The sequence below is a fragment of the Martes martes genome (genome assembly GCF_963455335.1).
Source record: "Martes martes genome assembly, chromosome: 7".
Classification (NCBI taxonomy): domain Eukaryota; kingdom Metazoa; phylum Chordata; class Mammalia; order Carnivora; family Mustelidae; genus Martes; species Martes martes.
Window position 1 is genome coordinate 70,077,756 of NC_137894.1, and position 20,021 is coordinate 70,097,776.

General features: G+C 41.1%; 1 protein-coding gene across 1 annotated transcript in view; it reads right to left on the reverse strand.

Moving 5' to 3' along the window:
• Positions 1-8,086: 8,086 nt before the first annotated feature.
• The window catches only part of MYO5A (myosin VA), a 180,460-nt gene continuing 168,525 nt past the window's right edge, over positions 8,087-20,021 (reverse strand). Inside the window, exons 35-41 of the mRNA XM_080808332.1 lie at positions 19,723-19,877; positions 17,625-17,714; positions 15,481-15,631; positions 12,661-12,943; positions 10,802-10,976; positions 10,038-10,118; positions 8,087-9,780 (exon numbers count right to left, since the gene is read on the reverse strand). Of these exons, the coding sequence (XP_080664458.1) occupies positions 9,628-9,780; positions 10,038-10,118; positions 10,802-10,976; positions 12,661-12,943; positions 15,481-15,631; positions 17,625-17,714; positions 19,723-19,877 (1,088 nt within the window). The 3' untranslated portion in view covers positions 8,087-9,627. The remainder of the gene's footprint in view (positions 9,781-10,037; positions 10,119-10,801; positions 10,977-12,660; positions 12,944-15,480; positions 15,632-17,624; positions 17,715-19,722; positions 19,878-20,021) is intronic.

Sequence of the window (20,021 nt, forward strand, 5' to 3'; positions counted from 1 at the left end):
CAGATGCTTAACCGACTGAACCACCCAGGCATCCCAAACCATAACATTCTCAAGAAAAAAAAAGAAGGGTACCAGCTTTTAAATGCTAGGTTAGGAAAGAATGTCTTAAGATACAAGGTAGCAAAATCATAGGGAGAAAAAATGATGAATTTGAGGTCATCAAAAGGAAAGATTTGGGTTCAGTGAAAAACACCATTCTTAGAGAAAGGCAACAACCTGGGAAATACATTTGCAACCTAAACAACCAAGAAATGATTAATATCTATAGTATTAATCTAAGATACATTTGAAACTACTGTAAATTGGTTTAAAAAAGACAGTAAGTCCAATTTTTTAAATTGACCAAGAAAATTAATAGGCAATTTGCACATGAGAACACTCTAATAGCTGGTTAACACATAAAGAGATGTCACCCTTATTAGTAACCAGAGAAATACAAATGAAAACAAGGAGATATCACTTTATAGTCATCAGACTGGCAAAAATATTTGGGATGGACAGCAACAAATGCTGCCTTGGATGTGAGAAAATCACTTTTTGCTCACACAACTGGTGGGAACTATAGTGATATTTTCATTCTAGACAGCAATCTGAGAATATTTACTGAAAATAGGTTTAGGCAGACAAATTATCACATAGTCATGAACAAGACAGTTAAATAAATCTTCATCATAACACAGTTATATATTAAAGGAGATACTCACCAATATTCATCAATAGGAGATAAATAAATAGTATATATATAATACTCTACAGCTGTCAGCAGGAATGGATGTGATCTACTTGTATGAACTCAGAGATATAAAGAGCAATGTTGAATGGATGTATAGCAAAAGTCTTTACATATATTTTAAAACTAGCAAAAAAACCCTGCAATATTATGTATCATTCATGGATAAAAGTATATATAAATGAAAGTGTGGGTGATAAATTACAAAGTCACCATTAATTATGCAAGAGTGAATATCTATGAAGTTGAAGGAAATGAAATTGACAATAAAGAAAAAGGAGTAACCAAAAAAATTTTTAAGGGCCTGGCACAGACCAACAGTGATAGGTCCCACAAAAAGAGGATTATGATGAATTCAATGTTGTGTACATCTTGTCCAAAATAATGACATAGAGAAAAAGAAAAGACATAAAGTGGGTTGGAGAGGAGCACCTGGGTGGCTCATTTGGTTAAGTGTCTGCCTTTGGCTCAGGTCATGATCCCAGGGTCTTGGGATGGAGCCCCTGCAGGGACTCTGTTTCTCCCTCTTCCTCTCCCAGTCTAGAGGTCTAGCTGCTTTTTTCCCTAAATAAAAAATTTTTTAAACTTTTATTTTTTAAAAATAAAAATTGCCAGCTGATCTGATTTTTTAAAAATAGCAATATCTAGGGGCACCTGGGTGGTTCAGTTGGTAGAGCATGTGACTTTTGATCTTGGGGTTGTAAGTTCAAGACCCACATTGGGTTGTAGAGATTACTTAAAAATAAAATCTCTTAAAAAATTAAAAATTGTATCAATTTACTTCTATAAACAGTGTATGAATTCAGTTGCTTAATAGCCTCATCAATATTTGATATTGTTAGTTTTTAAATCTTAGCCCCTCTGTATGTTGTACGATCCCTCACGATCTCTGCCTTCTGATATAAGTGTTTAATCCATTTGCATTTAATATAATTGTTGATATGATTGGAGTTATGACTGTCATTTCATTTTCTATATGGCTTATATCTTTTGTTTCTGTTTCTCCTTATTTTTTGTGATAGTGGGTTTTTTACTGTTGTTTTTGTTTTTGTTTGTGTGTATGTGTGCACACCATTTTAATTCCCACTTTTTAAAAGAACTGTATTTCTTGAGTTACTTTTTTAGTGATTCCTCTGGGGATGAAAATATGCATCTTAATTCATCACAGATACTTGAGATTAATACTGTATTACTTTCCTAAGGCTGCTGTAGCAAAGTACAACAGACTGGATGGCTTAAAACAACTGAGATGTGTTGTCTCACAGTTCTGATTACTAGCATTACTGCTGGGTGAGGGGTTTTACTGCACTCCATTCCAAATCAAGGGAGCCCCTCCAAAGGCAAAGCTGCTGGTTTTCATAGCTCACCTGACTCTGGTGGAATTAGCAGGCTATCTGAGCTGGGTGAGGGGAGGATGATGGGTGCAGCCCCAAGCAATGTTGTCAGACAAATGCTGTTCTTACTCAGAGGTCAGTGGCTTGTCGTGAAGAAACACTACTATTTTGTTGTATGATGTTTGTCAATTTTTAGAGCCCTAAAATTGTTGTTTTTGACACTTCTGTCCAGTGTTGTCCTTTTTTGGAGGAGAGAATTTATTGAACTTCTCAGTCTGTCATACCAGAAGTCAAAAATCTACTTAAAAAAAAGTTATTGAAAAAAAATCCTTATAACACACACTTCATCTATCTTAAGAATACAACTCAGTGGTTTTAGTAGATTCACAGATTAAACTACCACCACAGTTAATTTTAAAACAGTTTCATCATCTCAAAAAGAAATTCCATGCCTCACAGTTATTGCTCCATCTTCTCAATTCCCCGAAACGAACTCCTCCCAGCCCCAAGCAACTTCTAAGCTACAGTAGGTCATCTTTCTTTTTTTCATCAGTTAACCTGGCTAGAGGCTTATCAATTTTATTGATATTTTTAAAGAATGAGCTTTTGGTTTCATCCATTTTCTCTTATTGATTTTCTGTCCTCAATGTCTTTGATTTCTGTCGATTTTTGTTTCTTCTGCTTACTTTGCATTTAATATTCTCTTCCTTTTTAAGTTTCCTAAAGTAGAAGCTTAGATGATTGTTTATAGGTCTTTCTTCTTTTCTAATGCATGCACTCAATGCTATAAAAATATCCCTCTAACCACTGCTTTCACTGCACCCAACAAGTTTTGATAAATTTTCATTTTCATTTACTTCAAATATTTTTTTTAAGATTTTATTTATTTATTTGACAGAGATCACAGGCAGGCAGTGGGGGGGAAACAGGCCCCCCGCCGAGCAGAGAGCCCGATGCGGGGCTCGATCCCAGGACCCTGGGATCAAGACCTGAGCCGAAGGCAGAGGCTTTAACCCACTGAGCAACCCAGGTGCCCCTACTTCAAATATTTTTAAAATTCTCTTGAGATTTCTTCTTTGAATGTGTTAGAAGTGTGTTGTTTAAGGGGTGACTGGTGGCTTAGTCGGTTAAGTATCTGCCTTTGGCTCAGGTCATGGTTCTGGGGTCCTGGGATCAAGTGCTGTGTCCAGCTCCCTGTTCAGTGGGGAGTCTGCTTCTTCCTCTCCCTCTGCTCCTACTGCTTATTCATGCACACATTCTCTCTCTCAAATAAATGTAAAAAAAAAAAAATCTTAAGAAGTATGTTGTTAAAGTGAAAATTTGGGGATTTATCAGCTACTTTTCTGTTATTTATACGTAGTTTAATTCTATTGTCATCTGAGAGCAGACACTGTATGATTTCTGTCCTCTCAAATATTAAAGGTGTGTTTTGCAGCCCAGAACGCTGTTCTGTGTTGGTGTGTGTCCCATGTTCCATGTGCTTTGAGCTTATTTATATGACACTAACAAAAATCTTTTATTTCCATATCTTTATTTGAACAATTTTCTATAATAGCTAGGAGAATACAGCATTAATGACGCACATTTACTAAGGACAACATTAGACAACTACAAATTTAGAGCGTAAATGTCAATCTGATATTGTTTTGGTTTTCATCTTAGTACTAGATGATAACTGGTGAAACCCATGTTTCAAAGGCTTTTGTTGATATGAGGTGAATTATTAACTTAATTTTTTAAAATTCCATGTGAGATATGCTGGGACAGTTTCAGTTTAAAACCAGAGTTATTTGATAATGCGTTTCACTTCTTAGTATTTCTGCTTCTTTCCTAATGGACGTATATTTTCAAGGATTAACTGTATCATGTTTTTCGACATAGATCAAAATGGAATCCCTTTTCCAGATCCAACAAGGAAAAATATCTGAAAAACTGCAACGTTCAGTTTCATTATAGTTAAACGACACATCCGTTTCACAGTAAATTAATAATTAGAATTAGCAATTCAAATACAATATGTTAAATGTCATGATGAGCTCATTTCTGTGTAACATTGGTAGAGCAATATAAATTTTCCAAGGACGCAAAAAAAGTGAACATTACTCCAGGAGTCCACAAAAATACATAACCAGCAATCATAAATTACAACACACATATCCACATTTAAAGGAAAAAGTCACCATTTGTTGGAAAATATTAAATGGCTCAAGTGATTCAGAGAGCCTGAAATGTAGGCTAAAATTTTATAACATATGGTAACAATAAGATATTTGAAACTATTGACTGAAAAATGCATGAAAATGTACTGACCTACCAAGCATTGAATTATACATACCAGTTTCCACTCGAGAAACATGTTTCTTTCAAAGATTTCAAGCTGTATCACAATATTGAGGAAACGTTAGTCATTTTCAGTCATTTTAGGAAGCTAATGACACTCATGAAGTTAAGCTAATGGACAATTTTCGCCAGACCAAATTAGAAAATTAAAAAAATGTATAAAATGCATCTTGGCAGCTATTTCATTGAGTACCTTCAGTTCCTGATTTAATGAGAAATCTACTGTATATAACTCCAGGTTGACTTAATTTGGGGTAATACAATGGATTAGAACTTAACAGAACTCTTCTGTTTTCATTCAAACTTTTATATATAGTACAGGGTTCCTAAAAAAAATTTTTTAAAGCATGTCCATGGAAGGTTTTACAGTTGTACCCTTTACTCTGTGTTAAGAAAAGATCAGGGAGAAAACATGCCATTAAAGCATTACCAAGAAGCTAACTTAGCTATTTCTTCCATATGTTCATTTGCTTCCTTCTGACACAAAGCCCCCCAAACTCAGGACCACTCTCTCGGCCCACATTCACCGGCTCTGAGACTGGTGCTGAGTTGTAGTACCTGTTTGGAAAGAACAGAAAAGACAGGAAGGCAAAGTCCCAGGAGGGAGAGTCATGCAGGAAGGAGAGAAAGGAATTCATGGTTGGAGGCCCCGCCCAACCCAAACCCTCACAAAACCTTGAGAAATATGGCCAGATGTTCTCTCCAGGTAAGTCCATCCCTTACAGAGGAGAAGTTCCAGAGAACTTAAGGCAGCTCTCGAGGAAAGGGAGAAGGGGTTAAGGCGGTCCTCACAGCACAGCCTGAGAAGAAATCACGACGCACTTCTCCGTGAGCAGAGGCCACAGCCATATGCGGAGACTCTCTAACACGCATGCAGGGAGCACACCTCCTAGCTCTGGAGTCAACGCTGGCAGCATGCACACACGGTAACGTTCAAACACACGGACTTGCATATGGCTTGCCTGGGGACAGGCCTCCGAAGGTACCCTGGGGGCTTGGCTGCAGGCTGCACAGCTCCCCTGGGGGCTCTAATGTGGCTCTGAATGGGCTTGGAGAGTGACCTACCTCTTAACTTTGGGGAGGCTTGCTCAGCTTCCTGGCAGGTTGAGACAGCCTGCTGAGAATTAAAGACCTAAAGGCAGGGTGTTGCACCCTCCGGGGGAGCCCTGACTCATCAGAAAAATCAAACCTAGGTGTAGGGGGGAACGGCAGAGAAGAAAGCCGCCAGGCTCTGGGCACTTCATCTTGTTAGCACAAAGAACCTGGCACATGGCACTTACTCAGTTCCCAGTTCTGCCAGTTGCCAATTCTGATAAGAGAAGAAGAAAAAAGAACACCTCTCGTTGACCCAGGGCACCCCATGGGTACCGGGAGAAACAGACTGTCCCCTGGAGACTTTTCAGTCTCCTGCCTCCACCTGCCCACTGCACAGCCTCGGCTGCAAGCAGGAAAGGGGTGCCACCAGAGGGTGGTGTGACCTCAGCAAGTCTCTGACCTTCTCTTTCTCCAATTATCATCATCAAGTGACGGTCGGTCGGTGGGTCATAGCTACCCTTCCGACCTTCCAGCGCTGCTGTGAGGATACAATGAGGTAACAGGACATGCACCTAAGAAAAGCATAGCCAGGTGCAAGGTTTGGGTCTGCACTTGAATGTCAGGGTCACACATGCATTTTTGCTTTCTGTTTCATCCTAAACAGTGGAAGCTCCCCAGAGGACCCTTGATGATGGCTCCTGGGGAACTCTACATTCTAGTGACTGTGTGTGTGTGTGAGAGAGAGAGAGAGAAAGAGAGAGACAGGCAGAGATGGAGGGAGCAGGGGAGAGAGAGAGGAGGGCAGGTGGGTATATGAATATTGTGTGAGCATTTCTCAGGATGGGACAGGTGCCCTTTTACCTAAGATACCAGGAGAGTAGTTTCTTAACACAATCACTACACTGAAATTCCCATATTTTCAGAGCCGTCCTCACATGTTACTAGAAGATCTGATCTCTGTAACACAAAATTACTCACCCAGAAAGAGCCAACTCAACTCTCAATTATCCACTAAAACAAAGGCAATAAAGCAAATTGTACAAACTGACTGGAATCCCCAAATTTCCTTTCGGTAGGCTTTGGAATGGATCTTTTTTGTACTTTTGGACTTGATGATAGAAATGTCAGGTACATGGAGATTTTTCAAAACTTTCAAAGCAATCGCTTTGTGGACCTTACCTTCCCCCTTCTCTGGTTACGCTCAGGTCAGGCAGACCAAAGTCTGAACCTAAGAAAAGCTACAAGGACAATGGTTCATTTTTCAGCCTTGCATTCCAAGATGTGAGCAGAGTCTGTATGTAAGGTGAGTGGGGAGACTGTTGAGAAGGAGCTATTAAGACAGAACCGTGTTCTTTCAAGATCTTTCTCTGAATTCCCACTGTGTGTCACAGGGGAAATATGAAAAAGCAAATTAGAGATGATGTTAAGGAATGTGCTGCCGAGAAGTGAGAACAACAAATATCAGCCTGAAGGGAGGCCAGGGGGGCAACTGAGGACTGACACCATTCACTGCCTTCCACGTAGTCAGAGTCGGTGAGCAGGCGGGTGATGTGATGCATGGCTCAGCTGAGAGAAGGGGAAGAGTGAATGGTGGAATGGGCGGGCGGAGGGCTGGGGAAGGTAGGTTTGAAGCTGGGTGAGAAAGCTGATTGGAGAGAGGGTGAGCTGTCCTCAGAGGTGCTAAAGGAAACCCCTAGTCAGCAGATTACTGTTTCGTCCTCCAGAAAGTAGCATACAGAGTCGTTTACCAGGTCTTGCGGTTCCCTGGTTGTAAGGTATTCTTGTTATGACTAAAGATATCTAGGCTGCCAAGAGAAGTTAATTCAGATCCCCATCTGGGGTCCTGGGTAGGCCTCAGAGGAAGGTGGAGCCTGGAACAGTAGAATCTTCGTGTGACCATCACTGAACAGGAGAGATTCTGGCCCAGGTGTGGAACAGAGGTTCTAGCACTTTCCAGCAAAAAGGCAGGAGACAAGAGAGAGACGTTTCAGGCTACAAGCTGTCGGGGTAGGATATAAAGACTGCGATGGCAGCAGAAGCTACAGTGTGCTGTCGAAGACCTGACAAGATGCAGGTTGTGCACAAGACATGTTACACAGGGACTAAGCTGTGAAAGGACCTGGGAGGATTTCCTGGTCTAAGGTGGACCGCCTACACCGTGGTGGCATTTTTTTTTCTTTAAAGCATTTTCCCTATGCAATGAGTCAGTATTCTGGCACATTTAGTACTAACCAAAAGATTACAAGAGCTCATTGTTCATTGAAAACCACATTGACAACTGGTGAAAACTAAGAGAACCTGAAGGAATCAGTAGTGTTTTTGGTTGATTTGCAAATAAATAAATGTATCCAACCTGAATACAGCAGTACATGATTCAGTAAAAATTACCCAAACTAATTCACTTTCGAAAAGCATGTAAAAATCATGTACATTTGAGAAAGGTTATATCTACACCAACTTTTGATTTTACATTTAATTAATCCCCCAGGATTAAGAGGCACCAAACACTGATCTTTCTATTCAAGGGTAAATTCACGGAGTAACTGCACCTCGTTTCTCTATGATCTGAGTGCTGAGAGGAGAGAAACTTCATATGTGGGGAGGTCCAACCCTCTTACTGTATAAATGAGGAATGTGAGGCCCAAATAAGTTAACAGTGTTAATCTTTTAATGACAATCTTTATCATGATTTGAAACTGACTTCCATTAATATTGTACATGTTTTAATAAGATGTCATTTTTCATAGACCACCTAATAGTTAAGTTATATAAATCTATGTTTATAATTCAGAACCAGAGTTTCTAATGAAAGCTAAGAACTTGTTCTTGCACAACCTGAAAGACCCACTGTCTAGGATTTCCAGGAAAAACTGAGAAGATGCTTAGTTAGGATTTCAGAATGAAACTTACAGGATCTGGGTCTTATTGAAACATACCCTCTGTAAAATTTAGCAATCTTCATATATTTCTTATATAAGTCTTAAAGTATTCTTAATATGATGCTCCTTAAAGTATCTAGTGGTACTGAGAACATTTATAGAAGTTGCAAAGCTTAAAAAAATGGAACCATAGTTATTTATTACACACCTTCTTTTGCATAATGTATAGGATAATCAAGATTTCAAGATCTGAATCTTCTCTAGATAGTGACTGAGGTTAATTCTTAATAAATTAAGAAGAAGAAAGAAAAACCTGTCAGTACTGAAAATATGCAGTGCAGGAATCCGGCCTGGGAACTAAAAATAAGTCACTTCACAGAACACTGTACCCTGATGTGATATCCACCCAGGGAAAATTAATGAGCACATCAATGTAATACATTCTGAATAAATAATGACATCAACAACATCCACTTTGTCTAATCCTATCCCTAAATGTCAAACATTTTGTCATATTTCTACATGACTTGCCAGTGTCTGCTACTTGTGCAGGTGAATCTGTATATGTTTGCACATAATCCAGTTAAAACTGATCTGATTGAATTGTAAACAGAGTTGATAAAAGAGAAGCTTATTGTTGTAGTGCCTAATGAGAATATCGCTTATATATTAAAGAACACAGTATGTAGCAGCAATTTAAAATGCTCAGTAAACTACAGTACAAATGCACTTCTATGCTATATGGCAAACCAATATTCTCTTAAGATCTCTATAGCATAGGGACACATAGAAGGAAGTTACTTGACAAGTACTTTACATATTGCCAGTTTATTTCTTTGATCCACTTTGACAACATCAACATAACTGATTCCTGAACTGATATGATATGTACTCAATGGCAATTTTTCTTTCAATTCTTCTGGTCCGTGCAGGGGAGGCTCCTTGTAGGTGCTTTCCTAACAACACTCATACCTGGAATTTACATGTTTACCGTACCACTCAGATGCAGTGCTAAGGACTGAAAGTAAATGCTGGCAGCTGGAGAATTTTTTTCCCCTTCCTTCTGTCATTCACCTGCATGTACCTCGGGATACCTAACTGATCCAGGGTGAGTGTTGCTATTAAGGTGACACAGCACAAAGAAGCCTATCGGTCTTCCCCAGGTGATAAAAGTGTTTAGGGAGATTTCCACTTAATAACCTATCATTGGAAAGACAAGTAGTGCTGTCTCTTTAAAAATGTCTGTTCAGTAGCTCACTGGAAATAATGGGTTCTTACTGTCCCTGTTTGCCTTGGCATCACGTCACTTTCAGACCCGTGATATGAATCCCAGGCCCAGGCTGGCTGGAATCTGGATGGTTTCCAGGGCGAGGGAGGATGGGTTGAAAGGAAAGGTGACAGGAAAGATGTGTTTAGCATCCATGAGCAGCTGAGGCGAGTCTTTCCTGTCTCGTAAACGCATCTGAGATTTAAAAAAACAACAAACAGAGTGTCAGTTCTTTGAATCTATAAAGATTTTTCCCCCACCAAAAATATATCAAGAAGTCCTCAACTAATAAAGAATGTTTCCTTTCTCTAATAAGCTGTTATCAAAAAGGGAATGCACTGTTAAAATGAGATAACACAATAATAAAACACATTTTCTCTCAATAAACTGTAAAATTTTCATTCAGAAAACTGTTTGTGAATCACAGAAAAAGAAAGCCTGGGAGATCTTACCTGTATGGTACGAATAAACGATACAGAGACTCTTTCTTCAAACTCATTAACTGGAGTATACAAATTCAACACTTTGACAATCTGTGAGAATGAAATGATCAAAGTTTTTAGCATATTATCAAACACACACTGGGTCCTTATAACCTGGAAAAGTAAAAGAATCTATGAATAAGTCTGTAATTCTTCTCAGGGCTGGGTTGGGATAAGGGGAGAGAGAGAGAGCTGGTCTAAAAGCATATTTAACTTTACTATGTGAATTTTTAAAATAAGAATGTATTAATGTAATATTTGTATATTTTAAGAAGCAATATAAATTTGGAAAAACAACCAAAGTACACAAAAGAACACAACATGAAAAGGAAAAGGGTCCTGCTCAATCTCAGTCTACCCAATGGCAACCGTTAATAGTGTCCCTTGTTTCTATGCAGCTGCTTTCTATACAAAGTCTATGTATAATCTAGGTAAGATGCCTACATTACGAGACACGTAAAGAACATTAAGAAAGTGCAGGAGTCAACACAGAAATAACTGGCAAAAGAAAAATGGGCTCGTTTATGCCTTTGCCTTGCCTCGTGCTGTTGCCACTGTCCTCAAATGCCTTGTCCGACACACGTGAAGCCAGCTCAGGGACGAGAGTGATGGCTTGGGGGGGCGTGTGTAGCCAGCTCAGGGACGAGAGTGATGGCTTGGGGGGGCTCCTCACTTCCCTAAGTGTCACCCTTGCTGATTGCTACAGTATCTCTCAGCAGGGGGAGGCACTTCACCTGGGCAGTAGTTAGAGCACTGCACATGGAACAAATGGCTTCCGCATCGTCATCTGTCTTCTTTTTCACTTGCAAGAGCTGAGCAGCCTGAATGAGCGGTTCCAGGGTTTCCTTAGCCCCGCTATTCATCAGGTTCTTGTCGCGCAGCCATTCTTCCAGCTGACTGACATTGTACCTATGCCAAAAAGAGAGAGAGGGAGAGAATGCAAATTTTACTGAATGTTGTCATAAATGTCTTAATTTTTTATGTACAGCTTTGTCAGGAATTTCAGTTAAAATGACAGGCAGTATTTTTGTTCAATTTTCTTAAATCTTACCAGCTGTGCTTAAAATTTTATTATAGCCATGAGGTTTATAATCATAATTATGTAAGAGTAAATGATTAGAGAATATAATTAACTTCAATGGAAGGTAGAAATGGAGCCTTACAGCAAAAATTATGAAATAAAACTTGCTGAAAGACAAAATAGAACATCCTACATGGCCGTGTTCTTATTAAACAGCTGACCAAAAAAGGCTTTCTAGCTTCTTTTACAAGTCAGAGGAGAGAAATGATAACCTTTGAGTACCCTTTCCTCCTTCAGTCAAATTCCAAGGTAGTTACAAAAAACAAGATGCTCTCACACAGAGCTTGTGCCGCAGCCCTCTTTAGGGAAGAGCCTGGGTGACGGAGTAGTGGCCTACAGAAGCCCAGGGATAGAAGGAGAGAAGGTAAGTGGGGGCAGGGGGGAGCACTGGAAGAGACAGAGACCCCAGATGTGGCAAGAGATGTAGAAATCACACAGATGCTGAGGTTTCAAGAAGTGGTCAACCAGGTGACAGTGGTTCTCATGCTAAAATGCTACACAGACACACGATCAGAACTTTGTAGTCAGGCAAATAGGAGGCAGTATGATATTACGACAGTGCCTCACATGTATGGAGAAATACATAAACAAAGCTTAAAGACAAGTAAATTCTACAACCTGAATGAAGGCATTATCTTCTTAATGTTAACTCCAATGGATGTGTGTCAGAATGGAAAATTTGTAAAGAATGCCAAGGTTTCCTGAGATTAACTAAAGACTTATGTAGGAGAGATCCTATTTTCCTCTCTTGGTGACTCCTCTGTTTTAAAACAAATGATTTGCTGGGGCACCTGATTGGCTCAGTCGGTTAAGCATTTGTCTTTGGCTCAGGTCACGATCCCAGAATCCTGGGATCAAGCCCCAAGCTGGGCAACCTGCTCAGCAGGGAGCCTCCTTCTCCCTCTCCCTCTGCTGCTCCCCTACTCATACCTCTATCTCTCACTAGCTCTCTCTAGCTCTCAAATAAATAAATAAAATCTTCAAAAACAAATTATTTGCAAAGAAATCAATTCTATTAAGATAATGGCTTGTGCTGAGGGGTAGCTGGTCATAAAGCTGAGTTTACACTTTCTTAAAAGACAGAGGGGCACATTTCCAGTTAGAGATCTATTAGACATGCTCTTGCTGCCATGGTACAAAAAGGTATTTTGTCAAAATAAATTTCTAAGATAAATCAAACATTAGAAATTTTCCTTATAAAAAATTTGACATTTTGTTATGTACGATTAAAACACACACAAAAGATGAGGAAGCATCTCAAAGTACTCAAAGTATTTTTTATCATCTCTCCATTCCCTCCAACAAGTCAGTGTCCTGGGGGAGCAGGGTTCCCCGGTAGTGGAGGGGAGAACCTGCTAAAAGGCACAGTCTGAAGCAGTCATGCACAAAAGTGGAGCGGTCCAGGCAGGCCAGAGAAAACAGCTCCTTGTGTGTTGTCCCTGGCTGCGTGGCTAGTGGCAGCAGACCCCGACACCCCGACCAGACACAGGGCAGGAGCCGGCCTCTGCTCACCTGATCTGCATGCCTTTACTCCAGGAGCACATGTCCTTGCGCAGCAGGAGGTTATTCAGAGTGACGGCCCCCACGATGTAGAACATTTGCTTGACCACCTGCTTGATCAGTTCAGGGTCCATGCCGTGCTGACACAGGACCGAGTGGAAGGAGTTGAGCTGCCGGAGGATGGAATCCAGTGTGTAGGTGCCCTCGTCCGCGATGCTGGAGGTTCGCTTTCTAAGCCCTGTGGGCTTCACCCCAGACACGCCCTGAATGGTTTCATGTTCCAGCATGCCGGAGACTGCAGGAGGAGTTCAAGTGTTAGAGGATGCCTGGTCCATGTGCACACACACCAGCTAATACAGGCACGCACGCACTCTCACACATTCAATTTAGGAAAATGCTCTGAGTATCAAAAGAGGGGAAAAAGAACTTTCAAAAAAGGGCTTCCAGATTTTAAACTTTAATGAAGGAATAATTCTTAAATGCAAAAATTTACCCATGAAATTAAGAAATCTTAATGGTGCATTTTCTAAAATACAAAGCAGCCCAGCTTGTACTAGCAAAAGCTTGTGATTTTTTTTTTAAGATTTTATTTATTTGGGGCACCTGGATGGCTCAGTTTTTAGGCAACTGCCTTTGGCTCCGGTCATAATTCCTGGGTCCTGGAATCAAGCCCCACATTGGGCTCCCTGCTCAGCGGGAAGCCCGCTTCTCCCTCTCCCACTACACCCTTCTTGTGTTCCTTCTCTCGCTGTGTCTCTCTCTGTCAAATAAATAAATAAAATCTTTTTTAAAAATTTATTTATTTATTTATTTGACGAAGAGAAAGAGAGCCAGATAACATAAGCCGGGGGAATGGCAGAGGGAGAGGCAGGCTCCCCACTGAGCAAGGAGCCTGATGTGGGACTCGATATGAGGCCCCTGGGATCATAACCTGAGCTGAAGGCAGATGCTTAACCAATTGAGCCACCCAGGCGCTCCAAGCTTATGATACCTTGGAAGGGTTTTTGAGAAAGACACAGCGATTAGAGAGAGGAGAAGAGATTCCCCAAGGATGTCTGAGCCCCACAGGCAAACCAAGCAGCAAGAATAGCAGGAGCCTGGACAGTGGTCGTGGAGAAGCTTGGGAGGGCATGGTTGTGTGGGGCTGGAAAGTTGGCCCCTTCCTTGCCCGGAGCTTCTCGCAGTAGCAGGGAGGACTCGGGTTAGTGTCAGCCTCCCCTGACTTGGTCTTCTCAAATCTGGGTCATTGCTGCTTCCTCCACTGCGGCCTCACAGTGTTTGGCTTATGCCTCCTCTAGGATGGTTGTGGGGGGATCACCCCTGGCCTGGCAGCCCCTTGAGAGAAGGGCCACTCCTGGTTCATCTTTATATGTCTTATTCTTTTTATAGCTCACAGTGCTAACCACGGTTTCCACAGAACCTCACACTGACACAAAACTCTGGCGGTTGCTATCAGATCCCTGGGAGATGGGCGTGGTGGCTTAAAGTGGGACATCTCAGAGGTAAGCTTCCTGTTTAGCCAAAAAAAATAGGCAAAAGTAGAAGAAACACTGGCTGAAATTGACCTTCTGTGCATCTGTGTCGTCTCTTAAATTTGAGCTAACCGACATTGCTTTGAATACACAACTGTCAGGGGACAACTGAAGAACTCACCCCAGATGTCACCTCCTGAGGAACTCACTGCCATCTCCCATGGCTTCCGCAGCTTTTCATGTTTCTGCTTGGTTAACTGTGAGTGTGCGATGGAAGACAGAATACTAAGGGCAATGATGAGGTTGTGTAAATGTAGAAAACACATGTGTGGGAAAAGAAAGGGTAGCTGGGAGTAGTCTTAAAAAGCTGCTGATAGGGGTACCTGGGTGGCTTGGTCAGTTAAGCGTCTGCCTTCAGCTCAGGTCATGATCCCAGGGTCCTGGGATCGAGTCCCGCATGGGGCTCCATGCTCACTGGGGAGCTTGTTTCTCCCTCTCCCTCTGAATCTCCCCTCTGCTTGTGTTCTCTCACTCTGTCTCCCTCTCACCATCAAATAAGTGAAATATTAAAAAAAGAAAAAAAAAAGAAGCTGCTGATAATTTGCCCAAAGATGAGTTTGATAACTTAAAACACATTTAATTCAGTTCATTCAAAATTAAACGCCTGTAATTTATATATGCCTCCTAATTCCTACTTCATATATGGTACACATTCCAAAGGAATGTATGTAGTACAGTACATAAATACACACCCAGACTGAGTACACGCATATAAAGAGAGGTACACGGACTCACACACCTAGTTAAGTACACATATACAAAAACACCACTGTGCACACCCCAGTCACTTATCAGTGAGAGACCACTACTTTAAACAAAACTGCCTTTGACAATTCCACAGGGGCCTTGAGATGTGTAACTCACCATTGAGCATCCGAGACCTATTCTTGTTGCCCCAGCCTTTTGACTGAAGCCTAATAGCCAAAGTGCAAACTCTCCCCGGCCTCCTGTGTTTTAAGTGGACCCCGAGGAAGACCTGGGTAGCAGTTTCTTGGGCCAAAGTTTAAAGTGTTTTTGAAAAGTGGACAAGGTATGTGTATACCGCTGGGTCTAGAGCAGAGCCCAGTCTCAAGGGACAGGCACCACCCAGTGGGGAGATTCACTAGATCCTGCTGCCTCAGTCATGTGGAAGCAGTGATTCTGACATATCCCAGTTAGTCACGGCTGAGGTTCCAGCATGACTCAGCTAAGTTCAGGATTGAGTCTTACTGCTTTATGCTGTTTGTGTGAAGACAGGCCTCCAAACAAGTGTGGCCGCTGGGCCAGACAGACCTCGACATCAACCCTGCCCTCGCCTTACCGATCATGGGCTGAAGGATATTCTCTAACACCCGCACAAGTTGCTGGTAGATCTGAATAGCCAAGTCACTTAGCACCTGCCGGTATTCAGCCAGGTCAAAATTGGTGAGGCAGTGTTCATTCTGGCGAGATGTGTTGTGTTTCATAAAGCCCTAGAACCAGAAAGCAAAGTTACTGACACCAATGAAAGAAAATGCCTCTTCTAACACCTCAGTTCGATCAGATTCCCCTGCTGTCCTCCCTCTGAAGAGTTTCCACCTGTTCCACTCTTGAAGGCCACACAGTCATTCTCAAATGCTCTGTGTGTTTGTTTCCATCGTATCCTCCCTCCACTTATTAGCTTTTGAGTAATATCTACACTTGGCAAGCTAGAGGTTAACCCTTTCCAACAACCATGTCAGTGAAACAAGATGGGGGAACTTAATTAGAAAAAAGATTAATGAGTATTTTTACTTATGATGCAACACATTTACTGCCAAACACTGAATTATCTAAAGTACTAACCTCTTAACTTCAGTTCTGTTAAACAGAGTCTTATTTGTAAATACTGCACCTGAAGGGCATACATAATCTTTTTTTTTTTTTTTTAAAGATTTTATTTATTTGACAGAGAGAAATCAGAGCTAGGCAGAGAGGCAGACAGAGAGAGGGGGAAGCAGGCTCCTGCTGAGCAGAGAGCCCGATGCGGGGCTCGATCCCAGGACCCTGAGATCATGACCTGAGCCAAAGGCAGAGGCTTAAACCACTGAGCCACCCAGGCGCCCCTATACATAATCTTTTTAAAACAGACCAATTTCTACTGAGATCGGTGAATAAATAAAAAATTTCCCTTTATTATATTTCATGGTAACCATATATGATTTCCAGTCCAAGCACAGAATGGAATTTTTTGGTGGTATTAGTTAAAATGGAAAACCAACTGTACAGGCAGGTAATGTGTCAGACATTGCCTGCTTGATGGATTCCACCTGAAGTCGAGCCTCCCTACAGACTACCTGACAACATAGCCTAGAAGTGGGGACTGACAGGACAGCTGATGGCCCCTCAGAGGAATTCCAGTCTATCTGTCCCACCTTCTCAGGGGCTGCATCTTACTCGTATTTATGTTTTCCATCATTTTCCAGGACAACCCTCTGCCCTAGCATCTGGGTGCCCAGAAAATACTACTGGTCAGCTTCTCCGCCTGCACTCCAGGCAAAAAATGGAAGGCATGGACAGCAGTGGGTAGGGGCACAGGCTGCAGAGCCTGGCGGCCCCAGAACCCCAGCTCTGCTCCTTCTGACTAAGAGGATCTGGGCAAGTTGATGAACATCGCCAAACTTCAGTTTTCTCATCTGTAAAACTGGGTTGTAATTCCTACCTCACAGAGATGCTATAAGAATTAAGTAACAGAGTGTATAGAAGTGCTGTCTGATATATACTCAGTAGATCTGAATAAAGAATAATTATTAATATATCACATAGTTTTGAAGTCTATCAAACACCTGATGAACATATCACTGCAAATAAAAACAGAATAGGTTTTTGGACCAATCTAAAGAAATATGCCTCAGTTTGATCACCTTTTATGTATTATGGAAAGCCAAAATTGATGAATTTCTTTAAATTGTTTAATATTTCTCATATCAGTCCCTGAAAAGTCCACTTTCCACATACTGACAAGAGGTTTCACTGCTCATAACAATTCATTAACTAATGCTCATTTTATTTCTGCTATGCTTTCTCATAATACAAACTCTCAGAGGAAGAAACTATGTTGCTCTCCAATTCACTGTTTCATAAACAATGAACATCAAACAAAGCTATGAGCTTCCAACCTACCTCCGAATTCAGGTTTCTAAATTAACAACTGGGGGGCGCCTGACTGGCTCAGTGGTTAAGCATTTGCCTTCAGCTCGGGTCATGATCTCAAGATCCTAGGATGGAGTCTTATGTCGGGCTCTCTGGTCAGCAGGAAGACTGCTTCTCCCTCTCTCTCTGCCCCTTCCCCTGCTCATGCTTTCTCTCTCTCACTTGCTCTCTTTCTCTCAAATAAATAAAATCTTTAAATTAACAAATGGTTGAGTGTTTCATGCTTTTAAGTTTTTCCTTAAAGAGGGTAGAAGAAAGTACATCATGCGGGTTTTGTAATCAAGGTTTCCTCACCTCTTCTCCACTGTACTGTTTCAAACAGTGCAAAAATCGGCATGTGTTAGAGAGCCAGAAGGAGACAGTTTCAAAATCATCACCTCTTTTCTGAAAGAGAGAAAAAGGCTAAATTCACTTTTCCTTATGGAAATAGCAACCTGAAAGTAACTGAGCAGACACCAGAAGGCCCACTTTTTTCAGTTACATGATAATTACAAAAATAAATCACATTGCAATTGTAAATCTTACATCATTGCTAGAAAATTTCAACCCTGTGTTTGTTGTTTGGTTGTTGTTTTGCTTGGCATCTATTTTCTTGCCATTAGAAGAGGATGCCCACTTAGGTGATGTTAGTTTAGCAGTCCCTTTCGGCAGAAAAAAATTCATCATACCACAGCTTACCCCAACTCACTTCCCTCATGATTACTCAGGGTATCAGAAAGGTCTGAAAGCACAAAGGGATGTCCCAGACTATGAAGTGCTGAAACCCAGATTAGGTTACAAATTTGGTCAACAATAAGATACAACTCCAGAGCAGAGACTGAGAAATGGGGTAGAGGGAGCCCTGTGCAGAATCGGAGAGAGGGGAAGCTGAATGGTTCTACATCAGGACTGGGTCTAACAACCGGCTGCTAAATCAGAACAGGGACTCGAGGCAAATACACTTCAGTTCAAAACTGGGACCGGAGACAAACGCACATCAATTCTGAATGGCATCATAAGGGTGCTATATGTTAGTACCCACTCTTTTTAAATTTTTAAACAATTTGGTATGATAAATAGTCAAACTAGATAAATGTCTTTATGCAATCAGGAATGAGAGGGCGAAAATATGATTCGGTTTTGCTGTGTTTGTAGGAGCTGACTTAGAAATTAGTAAACTTGCAGGCTAAATGCAGGCTATAGCAACGATAGTAAACTTGCAGGCTAAACGCAGGCTATAGCAACGATACACCAAAAATGAAGTGAGTTATATCAGAAGACATTCATCAATTTTTAAAAATGTTAAATCTTCAGAAGCTCCATGCTTCAGTAACAAGCTAACTCCATCCAAACCTGCCCAGGAGGGACAGGGAACCCGTGTTTGTCAAAGGCTCGCTCCCAGGGGCTGCAGGGAGGCTTGTGTTTCACAAGGACAGAGCTTCAGGCGGGGAAGAAGGAAAAGTTCCGCAGGTGGGCAGTGATAGCGGCTGCACAACAACGTGAACACACTTAATGCCACAGAACAGTGCACTGAAAAATGGCTAAGTGGTAGATTTTATGTCTCGTATATTTTACCACAATTAAAACAAAACAGTGCATGAAAGACACCTTAGATGTGAGAGCGTCCACAGGCTATGTTAACCAGCCACTTAGCTCCATTCTGAAGGTTCTCATCCAACTTCAGTTAGATAATCAGAAAGCAAAGTACTTGGAGCACAGTCTCTTAGCTCCTCACAGAAACACGTGAGTTAAAGTTAAGTATAATGTTCACTGTTTTTCTAGAGAGGCAAGAGGAGGATTATGCAAGGTGACTCGGTGATTACTGAGTTAGGCAGGGCTTTCTGCTCTATTACATAATTCCGCTGCCTTTCCCAAGTCTTTCCTCTCTGCTTAGTATCTGCGTGTTGCTTCTCACGTGGAACCAGGCATTTCAGGGAACAAGGAAATTATAGGGTGAATTGGAGAATAACAGGAAGAAAAGTTGGAAGAAAAATTTTAATGTTTTATCAGACATCTTCTTTATGAACAACCCATGTCGTATTGAACTTCTTTAATACCTTTTTAACTAGAGCATCATACTCCCTATATATAAGGACCACACTAAATATTTTTAATTTACTTGTAAGATCTCAAAAGAGACTATTTCTGTTTATGAAGACACTTAATTTACTGTGCAACTTAATGCAATTACGTCAAATTAATTTTGATTACTCATCAACCTGAGCTCCATTGTACAAGAAGGCATATAGACATGTTGCAAGAAAGACTGTTTCCTACAGTGGAAGTTATCAGTGAAGACTGGAAAGTGTTCATATTGGGCCACTTATCCCCAGTGGAAGGAAGGAAAAGACCCTGGTGCAGATTCTGTCGTCATTAATGTTCACTAGGAGAATTTTGTTGAACATGAACTGACCTTTAATACTTTTTTGATGCTGTTAATTGTTGATGTTAGCAACGACCTTACTTTCTGATCATCATTCAGATAGTCAGCATGTCGGACACACATGAACAGGATATACGCTGGTAACCCTGGAATCAAGTTGACTGCCACACCACGTGGCTTCAGTTCTGAAAGGAAATGACGACAAATAATCTTATATAACATTGAAAGACTTCAAGAGGAATGCTTTGTGAGATATAAAAGCACAATTCTTGTGAAAGAATTCAATCATTCAGGGTCAAGAGATCACATTTAAAAAGTGTATTTTAGGG